Below are 20,786 nucleotides of genomic sequence, written 5' to 3'. Positions count from 1 at the left end.
AATCTCTATAACAGCTAGTTTCCCAGTACATGAAAAAATGCTTTTCAATTAATTTTTATTCATATTATAACAGCAAATAAACCCTCAGTTAATTGTTTTTGGTAGAGCAAGAGGAAATTTTACCAACAACAGGAAGAAAAACATCAGCTGGTTCACGACTAAGACCATTAAGTCAACATCATAAATCTGTTAAAGTAGCATTTTTCTTGCTTTTCATGTTAATTTTCAATTAACATGTCTATGATGTACATTGCCCAAACATTAACTATTTATCAGATAATTTACCACCAAAGTGACAGATAGGCCCTATTTGCCTTGGCATGATGTCAGAGTTTCTAAAAAGTATTGATAGCTAAGTAGCTATTCTTGCTGATAAGAGCTATGGCTGTATTTCCATGGCTGGATCACTATAGAGAATGATTTCAAAGTAGGTTAAGAAAATCTCATGCTTTTATTAATCTTCCTAATTTTACCTCTCAAGTCTGAAATATTTCATTTCTTTAAGTGGACAGATTTCTGCCAATATCTCGTTTTATTCTCTGTGCTACATCAACAGATATGATCAATTGACTTTGATCTTTGTTTCAGGGTATACACGTTTTAGTGTTCATCATGTACTTTCACCTTAGTCCTCACCCTGCTGTCCCTAAAAGTCTGTAGCTTTAAGCTACAAAATAGACCATATAAATGTATGTGATATACCTCTGTTGTAAAGGTAAGGATTCATTGAAATATGCTATTAATATTCATTGACCTGGAACTCATTATCCAACACTTAAATTAACATTGAGTCTCCCAAGGGGTGGGGGATAAAGGAGAATGATGGAGGGGGTGAATTCAAGTATAATATATTTGATATACTGTATGAACTTTTGTAAATTCCACAATGTACTCTCAACACAATAAAAATAAGGAAAAGAAAAGAACATTGAGTCCTTCAGGAAGCCATAGCGTGGCATGGCTGTGTAAGAAAACAGTAGCACCCTAGAGTGGTAGAAAAAGCATTGAACACGAAGTCAAAATATTCAGATTTTTGGGTTTGGTATACATGTTAGAAAATTTGAATGCAACACTTTGCTTTTTAATGCAAAGTGGAAAAATACTCTACTTTGTGGAAAATACGAAAATGTATGTGAAAGTTTGGCAAACTGTATATATAGATATAGATATACACACACGAAACTTCAGTGTTGCTGTTATACTCTTTATGCAAGAAGAGACAAGTCAAATTGGCTCAGATCAATGGAAAGGACAGGGAATACATCAACCTGGCCATAGTCTTATGCTTGAAAACAAAGAGGTATTGGGTTGCACTTGGCACATACATGGGCTGACAACAAAATAATGGAGCAGAAAGTAAGGAGTATCATGCTATTTCAGGTGAGAGAATAGGGATGATAACAGCAGCCTGGAAACTCATGGCAGACACTAATCGTTTACTGAGTGATTTCTACATGCTAAAATTAAAGAATGTAAGACACAGGTCTTTGAAGAATTTATATTCAATAATAGCTATTGACTAGTGTTCACCAATACTTATGAAGCTTTTCCTTTTCCTAGATTTACATGAGAATTATACCTCCTGTCCCACTTAAATAAGGCATGACCATATGATTTGGTTTGGCCAATAAAATATGAGTAGAAACGAAGTGTATCATTCTGTATAAAAGCATTTAAGAAGCAATGCCCAATTCATCCGTAGTCTTTTCTTATGCTTCACAAATTATGGAAGCAAGGTGGTTTGGGGACTTGTTTGGTTTTGGTTTCACTTTTTTTGTGGTGCTGGGGATTGAAACTCAGCTTCAGTGCTTGTACTCTACCACTGAGCTACACCCTCAGCCCTGGAAGCACAGCTTGATATCCTATACAAGATGAATGAAACTTGTGGTCCTGAGCTGTGACATAGTGGCTAGCTGCCCTGGAGAGGACCCTGCATAAGCAAAAACCCTTTTGTTGAATTAATCCATGACAATTTGGGCATCATTTATTACTGAATCATAAACTAGATTATATTGACTAATACACATTCTAAAGAAAAAATATGTCTTTCACAATGAAAGACTATGCATTTGAGACAGAAGGAGCTAGGCATTTTACCTCATCTCAATCACTTATTATTGGTTGACCTTAAATATATTACATACTTTCTCTAAGCCACAGTGTTATCCTTTAAAGATGAAATAAATAGTACTTGCTTAAGAGGATTGTTTTTTGTGAGAAAGTGCTTGGCTTTAGTAGGTACTAAAAATGTTTATTATTACTCAGCAAGATCAGAATACACTTGAAATATCTTTAAAATAACCACAACAATTCTTGTTGGGGCCACTGCCCAACAGAATGCACTGAGCAAGGTGGAAGGGTCTGTCGCTGTCACGTGCAGGAAAATGATGACTATACTTTGGGGATGTGAATGGTCAAATATTCTCTGCTTCCAGGATATTAGAGTGAAAGAATCATGGAATCCTGCATGGGGATTTTTTTGTATTTATAATTGTTTAATTTTTTCCTTTCTTCTTTGCATATTTTGCAAGACCAGGTTTTCATAGAAAGTAGGAGCATCCTTTACTATAGCCAACAGACATGGATAACTGGAACCTTCTCCAAAGACTGACTATTCTTAGAACCCGGAATTTCTGATTTTATTTTCTTAATTTTTTTCTACCAATATAGTTATATAAATATAAGGAACTTTCTCCCTGTCTTGTTTTCTTCATCAAGTTGAAAGTAAATACCTTTAGGGAAAAAAAAAAGAGAGAAATAGCATAGGAACATTTCAGAAGGTTTGCAGTTTATTGAGGAATAACTTGAGTGAAGGACATGAAGAAAGATGCCAACCTAAAGTCCACATTTATTCTTCTTCCCACTCCAGCGTTCCCAAAGTTTCTGTGGTAGAACCTTTAAAGCTCTTCCATCATCACAAAGATGCACATGGAAAAGAGTAAAGAAGGGACAAAGACGGGATGAAGAAAGCCACAGCCCAATTGTCCCCCAGTCAGTGTTCCCATCTTCAGGGACAAGTCTTCTGCTTGACAGTTAGAATGTGTGAAGACTGCCATCGTGATCGTGGTCCTCACATCACCCCAACAGTCCCTGTGCTTGCGTGGGATTATGGAGCAATGTCATAATCCCTCTGGTCTCCTTCATTCCTTCCTCCTTAGCATTGATTCAGGTCAGACCTCGTTTACTTTTCTATGTTCCCTCTTGGCACTTTGGTAGAATAGTAGATCTCAATTTTCACATGAACAAGTTTTGTCTATGTTTAATGTATAAATTGCCATTATTAATTTGTAAATTGCGTTCCCCATTTTAAGTTTTGGTAATAATTGTGATCGTATTTAAAGTGCTATTTCGATTTACTAGGTCTTATGCTTACTACTTTTATTTACTAGACTTTATCTCAATTACACCAACTCCAGATGAGTATGAACATTATTAAAACACAGATTTATTTTTGCACTCAGGAGGCTGAGACAGAAGCATTGCAAGTTGAGGGTAGCCTGTGCCACATAACAAGACCCTGTCTCAAAACAAAAAATTTAAAAACAATTTTAGTATCATTCCAAAAACAAGAATTGAAAAATTTTTGGAAAACAAAATAAAACACTGAAAGAGAAAAACAAAATTTAAAATGATGCATGGCTAGGACAAGGAGCATACACACATCATCCATGGGAGAGAGAAGCAAAGGAAATGTGAGGAACAAAGGCTGTAGTGCAAATACCGTATACACATGTATGTAAATGGAAAAATGATATTTGTTGAAAGTGTGCCAGGAATCGGGGGAGGGAGGATAAAAGAGAATGGTGGGAGGGGTGAATTCAAGTATGGTATATTTTATATATAGCAAGAACTTTTGTAAATGCCACATACCCCCACCAAGCACAAAAAATAATGTAAAAAATGTCTTAGATATCTCATAAAAGGAGAATAAAATTTTTATTATTTTTTTAAACGAGCCAAACTAGGTGTTTCAGGAGAGCTTTTGACATTGAAACAATTTTCTAATTGACTTTTTTCAGTATTCTTTTGAGCACTGCAATAATTTTGGGTCAGTTTTTTTTCACTTTTTTCATATATAATTTTTATAGATTGTTAGAAAAATAATCTTTCTACTTGAAAAAAAGCAGTTAAGTAACTATATTGATATTCTTAAGATCTTTTCCCCAGTGATATTATTTCATGAATTAATTATTCTTATAGTCCAAACTAGAGATTATTGAATTATTGATTTAATTATTTGAAGTGGTCATAGTACTTTTCAGATACAAATATTAAGAGTATACTTTGAGACATTATGCATAGCAAAAAAAAAGGGAAATAGTCTTATGTTTTGAAGTTATATAGCAAATATAAACATATGTAAATATAAAAATAATTCCATAATATGCACTGGAACAGCCAGTATTAATCTTATGTTTCAAAATTTTATAGAACATATATCTATATGTAAATATAAAAATAATTCCATAATATTCACTGGCACAGACAGTAATCCCCAATGGACACCAATGATCTTCATCTTTGTGTGACTCTCTCCCACACTGAACTGTGGTTCATCTGTGAGACCAATAGCATATGTCTGAAGTGATGTCACTTTGGGATTAGATTAGAAAAGACTTTAGATTCCATCCTAGTTTCTCTCCCTCAGTATAGTGACTCTGGAAGAAGTCAGCTGCCATTTTGTGAAAACTCCAGCATCCTAAAACAAACCCCATGTGGAGAAGAACAGAGGCCTTCAACCAACTGCCATCAAGGAATTGAGGCCTTCTGACAACTGTGTGAGTGACCTTAGAAGCAGGTTCTCCACACTCATCAGAGCCTTGAGATGTCTGCAGCCCTAGTCACAGGTTAACTGTGACTTCTAGCAAGACCCTAAACCAGAACAACTCAAATGAGCTGCTCCCAGTTCCTGACCCTCAGAAGCTCTGCGAGATAATAAATGTTTACTGTCTTAAGACGACAATGTCGAGGTGATTCATTATCCAAAAGGGTAACTAGTGTAGCTGGTGATGTTGAACAGAAAGGAAACATTTAGGATTTTTGGATACCCTTAATATTTCAAACCTATCACTGACACATGAGGGTGCTTTCTACTTTAAATTTAAATTATATACAATGAGACATGCCTTGAAAACTTCTGTTCTGTTCCTAAATACATAAGGGAGGGGTTCTTATTTTCTACTGGGTCTTGAAAAGAAAAAACATCAACTAATGTCATTCAAAAGCACAAGATGAATTTTATTCAAACAACTTTCGAATGAATAGCATGTTTTAGAAAAAGCATCTGCCGCAAGAAAAGGTTTATTGCAAAATGACGCCCTGCTGGCATGGATCAATCCTATGAGCACCTTGTTCTCCTTTGCAGAGGGTTCATTCATCCAGGGTGAGACAGGTGTTACCACTGTGCTGACCATCTATCAGTTGAGAGATGTTTTGACTTAAAAGATGTTCTTTGTTTCACTAAATTGTGTTATGCCAAGAGTTTCTGCTATTATTGAAAAAGAACGTTTAGTGCTAGACTAAATATATATTTTTTAAAATGTTACTTTCTGGTTTCCTAACTCTACAGGATATTCAGTGATCTGGTAGTTTCATCATCAATACATCAGTCGTCCTTCTCTGAGAGTGTCTGTTGTCATCTTGGGAACTCAGACTAGGCAGGATAATCTTACTAAGGTAAACCATATTGTACTAACGTTCAGATTATGGAGGAAAATTGTGGGAGATGGACAAGGCGGAAAGATAGGACTTTGTACTAGTTTGCTAGGGCTGCCATAGCAAAGTACCACAGACTAAGTCACTTAAACAATAGAAACTTATTCTTTCATGATTGTAGGGGCTAGAAGCTCAAGATCAATGTGTTGGAAGATTTCGTTTCAGCTGAGACGGGGCTGTGTTCTCTGTGTTCACACACTATTCTTTACTCTGTGCTATCTTGGTCTTAATCTCCTCTTCTTATGAGGACCTCAGTCATATTAGATGAGGGTCCACCCTAATGATTTCATTTTGCCCCTTTAAAGACCCTATCTCCAAATCCAGGGAGACTCTGAGGTGCTGGGAATTAGGGCTGCAATTTATGGACTTGTTGGAATACTGTACAGCACACAAGAGAACTGAAATGTGTTGTTTAGGTGAATAATTGGCAGAGCAAAGTTATTGGAAATCTTAAGCAGAACAAATAAGAGATACAATAAAAGTGATAATGGACTCAGATTTCCTGCATGTATGTATTTTTTATGATAGTTTTATGCGCTCTTTTGAACTGTAATTTTTATTTCTTCTGCATAAAACATCCGTGTTACTCACTTGGAGTACTTAGTTTCAAGAAAGACCACTGTCCATAGTTTTATTAAAATTTACCTTTATTAATCTCATATTAAGCTTATATTATCTGGTGTGTGTGTGTGTTTGTTTAGATAAAGAGAAATGTACATTAGTCATTCATTTATGCCAGGTGCCACTTTTAGCAAAAGACCAGACCAATCTTTTCCTCATCCATCATTTTTAAAATTATCCTAAATCAAAGAGAAAATGTAAATACTGTAAATACACTACTAATATAATGAATATACAATGGGTGTCATAACTATTAGCATTACTTTCAATGTAAGCACTCTTAGCTCTAGTGAAGCATTTGGGGCTCCATCCTTTTCATACAACCTCCCAAACAGAGTGACTGTTAAGACAGGTTCAGATGTTGGCTTCAGACTGAACAAGCGCCCATCACTCGATACCTAATTAAGACAAAAAATTAGATGAGGTCTACCTTTAATTTACACAATCTCCCAATGCATTTTTAGCATTCAGTATAACTAGATGAAGAAACAATTTTAAAAAATTGGCAAAATTAAAAATATTTGAGGGGTTGGGAATATAGCTCAGTTACAGAGAACTTTCCTAGTATACACAAGTTCCTGGTTTGATCTCCAGCACCACACAAAGAAGAAAAAGAAAGAAAAGTAACTTAGGAATATTAGAAATGTTGCAGAGCATAAAAAATTGATACTATGGAAGGGGAATTTATTGTTGAAATGCTTATACTCAGTATTTTGTAATTTATTTGTCTGAGGGAGTGGCTATTAGTCAATAAAACAATGGGTCTTGTAGTGCATTAAGAGAGATACCTAGTCCCCTCAGGCAACATGAAGACTCCACCAAATGGTCAGACGGAAGTGACCAAGGTGAAATTTGAACTGAGCACCAACCATCCCCCATCACTCCCTCCCACAGTCTCCCAAACTTCAATGGGCCTTCCTCTCCCCAGGGAAAATCAGCAGACTGGGAAGAGCACACATGAAGCAGGCAATTATTTCTGGGCTTTAAAGATTTGGCTTCCTTGCCATCACCAGCCACTCTTGAATTCTCTCTCCTTCAGGTTTTCCTTCTCACTTTTCTCCTACAGTCATATCAGGCCTTGACCCTACCACCTTTCCTGGACCATCATTCCCCAGAGATCCTAAGGGGCTTCTCCTGTGGGATTGGCCCTGACTATTCTTGTTGAATCCTTTTCCTACTCTAGACCTTAAGCAGCCCAGCCTCCTAACTATAGCCTCTGCCCAATAAGATTTTGTTTCTTTATTCTACAGGACAGGCTGATTACTATAACATTAAGGACTTCCAAGTAAGAAATTCAACCTGCTCAGTGTCTTTTATGATATCCACAGATAACTTTTCCCTTTCCAAATGGAGATGTTTATGATTTTTGAAAGCACTTGGGCAAGTTTTGAAGCCAAAAGTGCTTCCTCTTATGTGAAATTAAGCAAAGATTGTTACCTGAAATTCTCCTGGTGCAAGCTGAACTTTACTCAGCAACACCTCTGGGAAGACATACTGGGTTCCAAAAGTGCCACTGATAGAGAACATTTCAAATCTAGTGGAAGCCGTGTCAACTGAATCCCCACATGTGTGTAACTCAGTCGTTTTACACTTCAGCAGAGTACAAACCTAGGGAAGTTATAAAATAAAGAAGACATAAGAAAGTCATGATACATATGTGATTAGCTTGTTTTAATCATTTCATAATATATACATCTATCCAAACATATTGAATACCATACAAAGAAGTGGGGTATTTTTTAAGTAATTAAATTGTTTAATACTAGTCGCTTTAAAAATATTCTTAAGAGACTAACTGAAATACTCTATTCCTAGTAAAATGCCTTTGCCCCTTTAGATGGTAAAACTATTAATGCTTCCTCGTTAGAGCCATCTGGTTTGTTGCTTATTAACTAACATACATAGAAATAAAAATAAAGGACTTCAGACTCCAGTGCTTTTGCAATCCACTGACAGATAGTGTAAGATCTTGTGGGATACAATGCTGTTTCTAGGCTTATCCTCCCCTAACCTTTGCTTTTCATGTTTTGTCTAAGTAACACTGAAAGACTTACATCAACTCCAGAAACTTCCCTGGATCTCTTCAGATCAGATTAAGTTCAGTACCTCAGTACTATTCCAACAAAATGTGCCTTCTATGTTCTATTACAGGTCAGCCTATACTTAAATTATCTATTCAAATGTCTTTCTCCCCTACTAGACACTAAAATTCTCAAGAGGATGGTCTATTGTTGTTCATTTTCATATCATTAGCACTGACTATGTACCCAGCATATAGTTGGTAAACAACACATGTTTCTGAAAATGAAAAGCCTTAGTAGAGTGCTTATCATATAGCAAATAAAATGTTGTGCAGTAGACACAGTTGGAATAATTATAGCACTCAAGGGACACTCGGTCTCAAACAAGTATGTGAATAATAAGACATGATGTGACTTTGATAAAAATTAAACGTAGGATGTTAAATGCTAATTAGCATCTTCATATTGCAGAAGCCCAAAGCATATGAGGAGAAGAAATGAAAAGAGGATAGAGAGTAGGAAGAGCGACATACATCAAAACTTTGTAAGCTTTTTATGTTTAGTAATTTTATTTGTCGATTTGTATTCAGTGAGGAATTCTAAACAAGAAAGTCATATAATCAGAAATGGATTTTTGTGACTTTTGTCATTGTGATGTGAGGGATAGAGTGGATAGAGTTGAGATTGTTAATAAGAAACCCTGTTAGGAGGGCAGGACAGTAATGTAACTGAGATAGGATGGGGCCAGACCAAGGAAGAGACAAGAAGAATCTATCTCGTTATGCTATAAAACTTCTTCTCCATATCATAGGCTGTGCAATATCTGAGTCTGCAGCAATAAACCATTCTAGTGAACAATTTCAGAGGGAAACTCCACTGGTCTCCAGTACATACTTAGTGTCAAGTTCTTTATAAGGCAAAATAGACATTAGTGAACATATAAGGAAATGTTTAGGTAGGATATATCATAGGTATTTAATTATTCATTAAAATTAGCTGTAATTTGAATAAATTTTGTCTTTTGGTTTATTGAGACAGGATTTCATTAAATTGCTCAGGCTGGTCTCAAACTCATGATCCTCCTGCCTCAGCCTCCCAAGTGCTCGGATTACAGGTGTGCACCACCATGTCTAGCTTAATCTGAATGACTTTAATGTTACTGAGGTAAGTGTTCTGACTTTTTTACAACCACTTTAAAATTGAACTGGTATCTGGGATTTTGAGATAGACTTCCAGGCTAAATTTGAATTTCAAATAAACAACAATTATTTTAAGTAAAAATATATTCCCTAAGGTGGGACATACTTATACTTATCCCTTTTTTTTTTCGAAAAAAAGAAAAGTCATTCATTGTTTATCAACATTCAAATTTACCTGAGTGTCAATATTTCTTCCTAGTAACTGTTCTAACATCAAACGTTACCTGTAGATGGTAGCGCCCTTCAACAATATGCAATCCATCAAATGCCCCTAGAACATAAACTTCATCCAATCTCTTCTCAGACATCTGGTAGCTGAGATGACAGCAGAGATCTTTCTGACAAATGGTGTAATTTCCTGTGATTCCTGTGAGCTCCACAAAGGTGTACTGATCATGAAAGACATAACCCTTAAATTCCTGGTTTCCTGTTGAGAGTGCATCTATACTGCTGGCGTAAGAAGTCCAGTTCACTACTGGGTGGTTTGGGTGAGAATCCAGTTGTGAAAGGAGGAGCTTTGCCTCGTTAGTCTTCATATCATAATGAAATACTTTTGGAGAATCAGGTGCATAGATGCCACTTCCTGGAGATGCCATTCAGTTGGAAATGTCATTTGAAACAGAAAAGTGAAAAGAGATTTCAATGTTATTATTATTATTCCAACTCATTATCATTCGTACTTCCTCTGTGCTATATATATTCATTAATTTCAGTAAAACATACTGAAAAGGGGATAGAGGAATGCAAGGAAATCCAATAAAATATGACAATAAGAAGTCACACAGGAAACTTTTCATGTAAAAAGTGGTGAATTTAAAAAAAAGAGTGTATATTCAAGTTGAATAAAACTAAGTAAATCTATAAAACAATTTGGATGAAGATTTATTCTACAGCATGTCACCAGCTAGATGTTCAAAAAATAAGAGTTGGAAAACATTGTATAAACATGTTAGGGTTTTTAAAAATTATTTAAAAATTAAACACTAGAGACCACATACTACCTGTCATTCTCATCCCGGGGAGATGTATATTGGATGCGAGGAAATTGACCCCCATTCCCATAGCCCAAGCTGAGTGGAATTCAATGGCTGCCAAATGTGGCAGAACATCCATCCAAGCTGTTGGGAAGAGTATGGTGTCCACATGGAAATCTTTCACCAGGGTAACAGCAGGATCATGGAAGAGTATATCAAAGCATGTAAAAATGCCAAACTTTCCAAAGGTGGTGTTGAAAGTCACAATCTCAGGCTCCTTGGGTGCATTGAATTGATCTTCACCCATGAAAAGGTTTTGCTGTGATGAACAGAAGATGAAGAGGAATAAAACTCTTAGGAAGGTGGCCTGGACGTCATTGTGCCTGACAAAGTGGGAAGTCACATCTACTCAACAGTGCCCCTTACATCAATGGCCATGTCTTCACAGGGAAAGAGTAGGGAAATCAGAGCCACTGCGGTTGAATGGAGCTTGTGGTTCCATCTTCACATTATAGATATGTATATAAAGACATCTTAAATCTCACAAGGTACAGAAGAGAAACAGATAACCTCTGCTTGCTGAAAACACTATGGGCAAAGAACTTTCTTTGGTCCTGTCTGTCTCCTCAAGGATAAATCTCTTCTACCTTTCACCTAACTCCAGGGAAGATCTTTATTTTATTTTTTTCACTTTCAAAAATCCTTTATTGAAATAATTATTTAATTTTACTAAACATTAATATGGGTTTGGTTATACATGAATATAAGATTTGCTTTTGAAAATTAAAATTGTATATGAAATATTCTTTAACAGAATGAACTCTAGTCAATGTTATAAATGTTAGAATTGTGTTATTTCACAGATGCATGTATTTGATTAAGCTGTAAGGACATCTTGAGGAAAACAGGTTAAAAATTGATAGTGGTAGTTACTTCTTGGTGACAGAACTATTTTAAATATTATTTCTTTAGACTTCTCTGCATTTTTCAAATGTTCTGTGCTAGATATGCCTAGCTTATATATTTCTCATTTATTATCGCTAGCATGTGATAGGCTTACAGCTATTCAGAAGCCTGGCCTCTTGGAGTGTCACCCTGCAGGTGTAGCTAAGAATAGGGAAAGTCTTTAAAAGGACAAAGTCCAAAAGGCGACATTATATTGCAGGTAGCACTTGGTGACCCTCACACATCTCCTGTGACACACTTCTATGTCCTTGAATACACAGGGAACTCCGTGAGTCTCCCTGTAGAGTCTTGCCACCTTCTATATTGTAAAATATACTTCTTAAGTATATTTATTACTATAAGTCACAACCATTTGCCTTCCTGCCCACATTAATTCACTAAGCACTCAAAAGCTGATTTGCAAATTAATTTTACCTTATGGTAGCGGGCCACCAGTTTTCCCTGAGAATCAAACACCACATTAGTGTTGTATTGGTAACGGCCATCAGGGGGACATTGAGGGTCACTGGCATTGCATGGCTTCTTGTCCCCAATATTTGCCACGACATAGATAGAGTTGTCCTTAGCCAGGCAGCTGAGTCTTTCCTGTATTTGGGTGTGGCCAAATCTGGCATATGTTCATTGAAAAAGAAAAGAAAAAGGTTGTTTTTTTTTTAAAAATCAAGCTTAGCTTTTAACTAAATTCGTGATGATGGTTGCCTGAATCTATTATTTGATATACACAAAAATAAATTCTAAGTAACAGTACTTAGAGGAGAAGGATTAAGATAAAAAGGGAGGCCAGAGGGAACCCATGCTGGTGGGAATTTGGCTATAGGTAAATAGGATTAAGAGGGCAGGTCATGCCAGGCACTAGTGGCTGACACCTGCAATCTTAGCTACTCAGGAGGCAGAGATCAGGGATTGTGGTTCGAAGCCAGCCTGGGCAAATAGTTCACAAGACTCTATCTCAAAAAACCCTTCATAAAAATAGGGCTGGTGGAGTGGCTCAAGGTATAGGCCCTAAGTTCAAACACCAATACCTCAAAAATAAAAAGAGGCCAGGTCATGTATATTTTTCTTCAAAGCATGTATCATAACCTGTAATCACATACTCACTTATGTGTTCATCACAGAATGTCTACAGCATCTTCTATATATTATGTAGCAAAGACCTACATATCCTATTCGCTGAACCCAGGATTCACAGAAAAGAGGTATTACAAAATATTTTGAATGAGCCAGAACTTAGAAGTAGGAGGATCCAAGAAAGATCAGAAATCCACCTCCCTACCTAGACAACTGCACTGGCAGAATCTGTCTGATGTAACTATTCTGGAACTCTGAAGTGCATTTAAAGGATTGCAACTTCCAGGGGAAGCTTTGGATGTAAATTCAGTGCAGTCAATTTCAGCTCCAAGCTGTGCAGTAAATACCTATCCTCTACCCCAGCCCTGCAACATGTGTGTTTCTGGAGCAGCTTTTGGGCAGCTTAGAGAGCAGTGTGAGCAATACAGATCCTGGTTTTCTAAATATCAGACATATGCGTTCTGATCACTGATGGCTTCTCCGAACATGGAAGCATAGACACAGAGAAGGTAGTCATTGTACACACACCCTATTGTTGCAAGTCTTCCTCCTGTGGTGTCCTGTGGGACACCATTAAAAAAGCACAAAAACATGCATTCTGAGACTCCTAGAAAGAGAAAAGAGATTATTTGAAGAGATGATTACCAAAATCTTCCCAAATTTGAAGAGGAAGAGGGTATGAATATAATGATACAAGAAGCTCAACAAATTCCAATTAGAATGTGCTCAAACGTGCCAAGCATTTGTTTTTATGTTATTGAGGTTAAACTGGTATAAAACCAAATTAAAATGTTAAAACTTTAGAAGGTTAAATGTAAGTTACCTGGCAACTGCAAAGAAAATAGCTATGGAGTATTCATAAAAAGGAAATGAGAAGGGAATCAAAATGCCTCACTACAAAAAGTCAACTAGATACAAAAGAAGACAGTAATGTAGAAAATGAGAGACAAAAAGCTAGAGGACACATAGAAAACAAATGGTGAAAACAAAAGCTTCTTATCTTTAGCTACATTAAATATAAATGTATTAAAACCTCCAATAAAATGAGAGAGATTGCCCAAATGAATTTTAAAAATTCAACTATAAGGGACACCCTTAAGATCCAAATAGGTTGAAAGCAAAAGGATAGAAAAAGACATTCTATGCAAATAATATCTAAAAAGATAGCCAGGGTGACTACACAGATGGCTCTCAATTTATGATGGTTTGACCTTTGCTATTTCAGCTTTAGGAAGATAGGAAATCATGCCCATAAATCATTCTGGTTTTCACTTTCCAGGCAGCATTTAGTGAATTTATATGACATATCCAGAACTTTATTATTAAATAGGATTTGTATTACATGATTTTGCTCAAGTGTTTGCTAAAGTAAGTAGTCTGAGCACATTTAAGTAGGCTAGGCTAGGTTATAATGTTCAGTAGATTTGGTATATTAAATGCATTTTCAACCTATGATATTATCAATCTATGGTAAGTTTATTGAGCTGTAACCCCATCATAAGTTAAGGATTACCTCTCCAGATATCAAACAAAATAAAGTTTAAATCAAAAAAGTTACATGAAGGAAAGAAGGACAATATATATCAATATTAATATCCAAAATACATAAAGATCTCCTAAGCCTCAACAACAAAAAAAACTTGATTCAAAAATGGGCATTGAGTAGTCATTTCTCTAAAGAAGATACACAATGACTAACAAGCACATGAAAAACTGCATAAAATGGCTAATCATTAAGGAGATGCAAATCAAAACCACACCCGTCAGGATGGCTATCACTAAAGAAAAATAGAAAACAAACAAAAACAGAAAATAATAAGAGTTTTTGAGGAAGTAGAGAAATTGGAACCCTTATGCACTCTTGGTGAGAAAGTAAAATGATGTATGCCACTGTGGATTCCAGATTGGTAGTTCTACTTAGAGAATTGCATATGATCCTGAGTGTATACCCCAAAGAGTTAAAAGCAGAGATATTCATAAACTCATGATTGTAGCAAGACCAAACATTACTTGGTATTACTTGGTATAAATAAAGGTGAAAGCAACATCTATGGATGAACAGATAAACAAAATCCCATATACATACAGTGGGTATTATTAGCCATTAAAAGAAAGAAAATTCTGACACTTGCTACAATATAGATTAATCTTGAAAACATTATGTTAACTGAAATAAGCCAATCACAAAAAGACATATGTGATATGATTCCACTTATCTGAGGTTTCTAAAGTGGTCAAATTGATAAGACTCAGAAACTGGAATTTAGCAGAAAGTAGAATTTATTTGAATCTAGAAATTTGAAATCAGCCTGGGCAACATAGCAAGACCACCTCTCAAAGATAATTTAAAAAACAAAAAGAAAATAGAATTTGATTGTCAGAGGCTGAGGGAAGGGGAAAATAAGGAATTTTTGTTTAATGGTATAGAGTTTGAATTTTGCAAAATGAAATTCCCTGGAGATGGATGATGGTAACTGTTTGTGCAACAATATGAGTATTTGTAACACCACTGAACTATATACTCAAAATGAATAGAATAGTAAATTTTATGTTTTATGTATTTTGCCCCAATAAAAAATAGTAAAAAATGAGCAAAAAATATTTTTATTATTATTTTTGAGAGGGAGGTCTTGCTATGGTGTCCAGGCTGACCTTAAACTCCTGGACTCAACCTTTTGAGTGCTAAATTCTACTTTCTGTCTCTATGAATTTGATCACTCTAGGAACCTCACATAAGTAGAATCACATAAAATATGTCTTTTTTTCTTATTGGCCTATTTCACTTAAGGCCTGTGAAGCCTTATGTAATCAAGTTCTTCCTACCTACCTGCCTCCATCTCCTGCTTTTCTCCCCTCCTTCACATCACTTCACTGACACTCACTTTCTTGCTATTCCTAATATGCCAGATACATTCTTTGACCACAGGATCCTGCAACTTAAAAATCCTGCAGCCTAGAATGCTCTTTTCTCTGATCCCCATGTGACCTACTCCCTCCCTATATACTAGCTATAAATGTTCTAAGCACATTTGCTGAAATTCAAGGTATTTGCTGAAATGCCATCATGAAGCTCTCTTTTACTACTTATTAAAAATGTCAACCCTATACTTGTCACCCTATTCACCTTTTCTACCTTGTTTTTCTGCATAACATTTATCTCCATATGGTATCAGATAAAGATAGATAGATGGCAGATTACCAGATAAAAACAACTAGACATGATCTTTTTTTGAAAAATGTACTATCCCCCACATTAGATTATTATTAACTGAAGAATAACAGGGATTTTTAATCTGTTTCACCCACCCCATTGCCCAGAACAGTGCCTGAACATAATAGATACTCAAAAATTGTTGAATGAATAAATGAAAGCAAGAAATGGCAGAATCATTATTTGATGGAAAACATGGAGCAGTAACCAAGATTCCTGAAATAACCAGATGGGATATCCTTGAGTAGACATTCAGGAAGGCCCTTGGAAATTGAGTTCTTAGGGAAAGCCATGCAGAAGTAAGCCATTTAATTCATAAGGAAACTAATAATGGAGCTCTTGCCTTTTAGATACTGGCATGAGAGATGGTTATATAAGAAATAATCATGATACATTGAAATGAGGATAAAGCAAATGATGAAGACAAACAATATTGAATTTTGTCAAAATCAAGGTGTGATTACTAGCAGTTATAGTAGCTAGTTGGTGTGGAATTGAGAGCAAGTTCAAAGACAGAATACTTAAAGTGATTTTAGCCATGTTGCATTCAGAAAGAAGTGTGTTGAGTGATATGATTCCCTTAGATATGTAAGATATTTCTTGCCTTACATTAATAATTCTGTTTGCATCACATTTCATACCTCTTTATTCTAGACTTGATTCACACCATTTATAGTTTTGCTATATCACCTCCTAGGTTAATAATCAGATTAAATTTTAAGAATTTTAGTACTTAAAACTCTTCAGCTCTATTATCAATGAGAAAGAAAAATCATTAATCCTAAACTCTTATGTATCCCCACTTTTTAAAACTTTGTTTTGCAGTACTGGAGATGGAACCCAAGGCCTCAAATGGGCTGACTTACCCCTAAGCTGCACTCCCACCCCCTCTCACACTGGTAATGTTTTTTCCATTTGCAGGCAAAGTCAGATACTAGAGTTGAATCTAACTGCTTACCCCTGAGACCTTACACAAGTTATCATCTTCCCAGGCTAATTCTTTCAGTGGATTGTGATTTTTAAGCTACCTTTTAGCACTGATTTCTGTGATTTCATAGTTCATATTGACTTTCCTGATAAATGTGTCCATAGTGGATGAAAACTAAACTACCTTGAAGCCCACAGTTGATAGTGGATCTGATATAGTTTGGATCTTCAGTGTCCTGCAAAGCCCCTGTATTTAAAGGTTTGGTTCTCAGCTTGTGGTGCTATTGGAGGTGGTGGAATCTTTAGGACATGATGCCTTATGGAAGGATGTTAAGTCATTAGGGGTGTTCCCTTGAAGGGAAGGTTGGGACACTGGCTCCTTCTTTTCTCTTCTATTTTTGCTTCCCAGACACCTTGAAGTAAACAGACCTCTTCCCCACATATTCCTATCATAATGTTCTGTGCCTTCATAGTACATTATGGCCCAAAGCAACACAGCCAGTCACCATGAGCCTGAAACCTCTGAGCCATGAGCCAAAATAAATCTCTCCTCACTTTGAGGCATTTTGTCACAGTGACAGAAATCTGACTAACACAGGATCTGTGCAATGAAAATCAACAGTTTTCCCAGGAAACAAGCTGATGTTCATGATAGAAGAGCTCACATTCTGTTTCTTTACCTGTTAGGATTATTACAGGGAATCCAGTTGACTTGAGGGTCTGGGATATCCTCTAAGTATGGGTAAATAGTTTTCCTGTTGAAATTCATACCATAAATTCCATCTTCTGGAGTCACAATAATGTGTGCACCCTGTTAAAAAATGTAGCCAAGTAAAACATTGCTCAATAGCTAAATAATGGGATGAACTGAGTAGCTGCCAACCATTTGGACATTTTCCCCCTTTCCATCTTATTCATTTGTTTTGTATATTTTTTGCATTTATTTTCTTTTCCCATGCACTTTAATTTTCTAATCCTGCCACCACCATTTCTAGATAACATTTTTCATCTTTTCAGAGATATCAATAGTTTTCCAGGTCACTCATTGCTCTTCCCCTTCATGCAGTTATTAACTATAAACTTAGCATTGTCACAAGTCAACCTTGAACTTTGACCAGTTGCTGTGCCTGGCTGTGTCAGGACTGACTTGCAACTCATATGTGCTGCTTACTTTCTCCTGTGCTCCAGGAATTCCCCTGCACAGTACCCTGTAAATATGACTTTTTTTCTTTTCAGAAGAGAGTCATGCACAGTTTACCTGAGCTACACCTAGCTTACCAGTCTTCCCTGAGCTAACCTGAGCACCTCGGATTTGGAGTCACCTTGAAATGAAAGTTGCCATAGTCTTAAAAAAAATACCTGGACTAAAGGTAAGGATGAATATCAGAACTCTTGATAAGTTTTTGAACTTTAATATATAATAAGAATAGATAGATAAATCATGGATGGATAGATTGATTGAGGGATATATGTATGTATGTATCTATGACTTCCATCACATTTTGTATATCTTTGATCTATATCTTATTTTAAACATTTGCCCAAACCACACACTTATTCTGCACAAGTTAATTTTGCTTTAAACTAAACTTTCATTCAATTTCAAGGACTTACTATGTATTAGCATATATACTTTCAGAATTATATTAATTATAATTAAGTATGGTATATATAATATATACCAGTAAGCAATTTATAACTTCAGTTTCATTGTTTTCAGGTTATAAACTTATCTGAAAACCTGCCAACTCTTAAGGGTGCAAGGGTACACTGAGGCCACTAATATTCTGAGAATAGCACTTGGTCCCTGCCTCATTTATTCTGTATCCTCTGTCTATAGCAGAAAAGAGGAGCAATGATGTTGAATGTATAAACAGTTCCTCAAAGTTCTGCTGCTTCTTAATAATGCTGCTTTTTAACTTTGCCCTCACTGATATGGAGATGTAATAATATCCTTGCTCTAATAATTTTGAGAGGAAAGAAGAATTCTAATTGTAAAATAAAGCATCTTGGCTACCCTAATACATATGTCATTCACAAGTGTAACTGACAGTGACCCCTCTCCCCGAAACCCAAATCTTCTCATAGAATCTCTCTAGCAAACCAGAGAAATGGAGAGACAGTACCTGCTTCGCTGCTGACTCGATGGCCGTTTTCAAAAGGTCCAGATTCTGATTCATTAATGCCAACGCCTGTTCACGAGACACTGGTGTCAGAGTGTCATTAGGTAGTATCACTGCATGCTCATACACAGCTGCAGTGAAAGTATCCTGGGAGCTGGCTTTTAAGACACAGAAAACTGAAAATGCCACATAAGCCAGCAACTGAGCAGTCATCATGCTGAAGTCCAAAGACTTCTGAAAAATGTGACGTCTTGCTCTTATAGAAAGAAAACACAAGTCATGTGGCTCCCAGCGCTTAGTGTCTCAAAAATCAATTACAAAAGGTAATTTTAGGAAAACGGGTGCCTTTGCACTGTTAGACAACAGAAGACCCTCTTTTCTTGCAAGAACGATTTAAAAAGAGCAAGTCAGGAAATGGGTATGTTTTAGTTCTCTAGGGCTGCCTAACGAAGTCCCACAAACTGGCGGTGTAAACAACACAAATGAGTTGTCTCGTAAGTGCTGAAATCAGAAGCCCTAGAGGAAGTGTAGGCAAGGTTGGCTCCCCTCAGGCCTGTGAACGAGGGGAGTATTCCAAGGCTCTCTCCTTTGCTTGTAGGAGACTGTGTTCTCCCCGTTTCTTCAGGTGGTTCTTTCCCTGTGTGCATGTTTGAGTCTAACTTTTCTTTTTTATAAGGACATCAGTAATCAGATCTAGTACCCACCCTGTTCCAGTATGATTTCATCTTAATTAATTATGTCTTAAACAGCAGTATTTGCAAATAAGGTCACATTGACTGGAGGTGTGGCTCAAATGGTAGAACACCTGCTTATTAAGCTTAAAACCCTGAGTTCAAAAAAAAAAAAGAAATGTGATCCAATAAGGTCACAGTCTGAGGCATTGGATTTCAGCATATGAAATTTTGGAATTGATATGTTTTAGAACTTCAGTACAGAGCAGTATGTGTAGTTTGAAGGATAACTAGTTTTACAGCTTTGAAATTCTTATTACTATCTCCATCTGACTCCTTGAGCTCAGACCTCCTGAGTGACCCAGCAGCACCCATTCCTCTATTTTGACATCTTGTGGCATCTCCCTGCCTAGATGGGTGGGGAAACACATACTTTGCGAGGAGATGTCATTATTACATAACAATTGAGAAAAAGAGGCTCTGAGATTAAAGTTACCACGAGGAGAGAAAACTGCTTCTTTGACTTTCTTAGGTTAAAAATATTAATTAAGAATCATTCATTAAATTTTCTCTTCAAATTGTAAAGTAATGTCAGTCATCTCACAATAAGGAAACAACTAAAAATCAAAAACTTTTCTTAGAGGCCTCAGGAAATTGAGATCACAGGACAAACTGTTGCCCTCAGAATTAAAGAGCAAGAAAAATACAGAGGAGAAAAGCTTATGGGAGTGGAGTCCAGGTTGGGAGCTGGCACTCTGGCAAGATCACTGGACGTGTAGTTGATGAATTGTTGGAAGTGCAGTGTGAAAGGGGGTGAGGAGATCCCTCATGCTTTTGTGAGTTTTACATCCTGGAGCCCCACCAATTCTCTGGGGAAATGAATAAAAATCAGGGAAAAACTCCCCTAGTGCTTCTTGTGGGGGAAAGCTGAGAACATTCAGCTCTGGTCTTCTTAACAAAGCCTCCAATGAAGGGAAACTATATACCTGAGCCTAATCTACCTGGGAGATGAGAAACTTCAACTTCTCTTCCTTTTGACAAGGGGTTCTTGTCCCAACTAAGGGAAGAAGAAAAAGGGGTAAAAGCACTTGTGAGGGAAGGTCACAGCCCAGGAACAGGATACAAGCTCAATAAAAGACAGAGACTGAATCACAGAGCTACAGAATATTTCCAGGTCCCCAAAAGGTTACCTCCATATTGATCCTACATTTCTGTCCTTACCTAGCATGTATAACCAAGAGCAAGGCTTCAGGTGAAATACTGTAGTCCTTGAAGTAATGTCATTAGCTA

General features: G+C 36.5%; 1 protein-coding gene and 1 long non-coding RNA gene across 4 annotated transcripts in view; one reads left to right on the top strand and one right to left on the bottom strand.

Annotated features, from left to right (window-relative positions):
* Positions 1–6,341: 6,341 nt before the first annotated feature.
* On the bottom strand, positions 6,342–19,491 carry Vnn1 (vanin 1). The gene is made up of 7 exons (XM_020165408.2): positions 18,829–19,491; positions 17,383–17,513; positions 11,911–12,103; positions 10,558–10,849; positions 9,781–10,139; positions 7,774–7,944; positions 6,342–6,734 (listed from the first exon to the last, which is right to left on the bottom strand). Exons 1-7 carry the CDS (start codon positions 19,039–19,041, stop codon positions 6,555–6,557), a joined length of 1,539 nt encoding a protein of 512 aa, XP_020020997.2. The 5' UTR covers positions 19,042–19,491; the 3' UTR covers positions 6,342–6,554.
* The window catches only part of LOC141423379 (uncharacterized), a 56,909-nt gene continuing 53,946 nt past the window's right edge, over positions 17,824–20,786 (top strand). For all 3 annotated transcript variants that reach the window (XR_012448187.1, XR_012448186.1, XR_012448184.1), the window contains exon 1: positions 17,824–18,072. This is a non-coding gene — a long non-coding RNA (uncharacterized lncRNA). The remainder of the gene's footprint in view (positions 18,073–20,786) is intronic.

Source organism: Castor canadensis, chromosome 1 (assembly GCF_047511655.1).
Source record: "Castor canadensis chromosome 1, mCasCan1.hap1v2, whole genome shotgun sequence".
NCBI lineage: Eukaryota > Metazoa > Chordata > Mammalia > Rodentia > Castoridae > Castor > Castor canadensis.
Note: the sequence above shows the minus strand (reverse complement) of the source record. Positions and strands in the feature narration are given on the sequence as shown.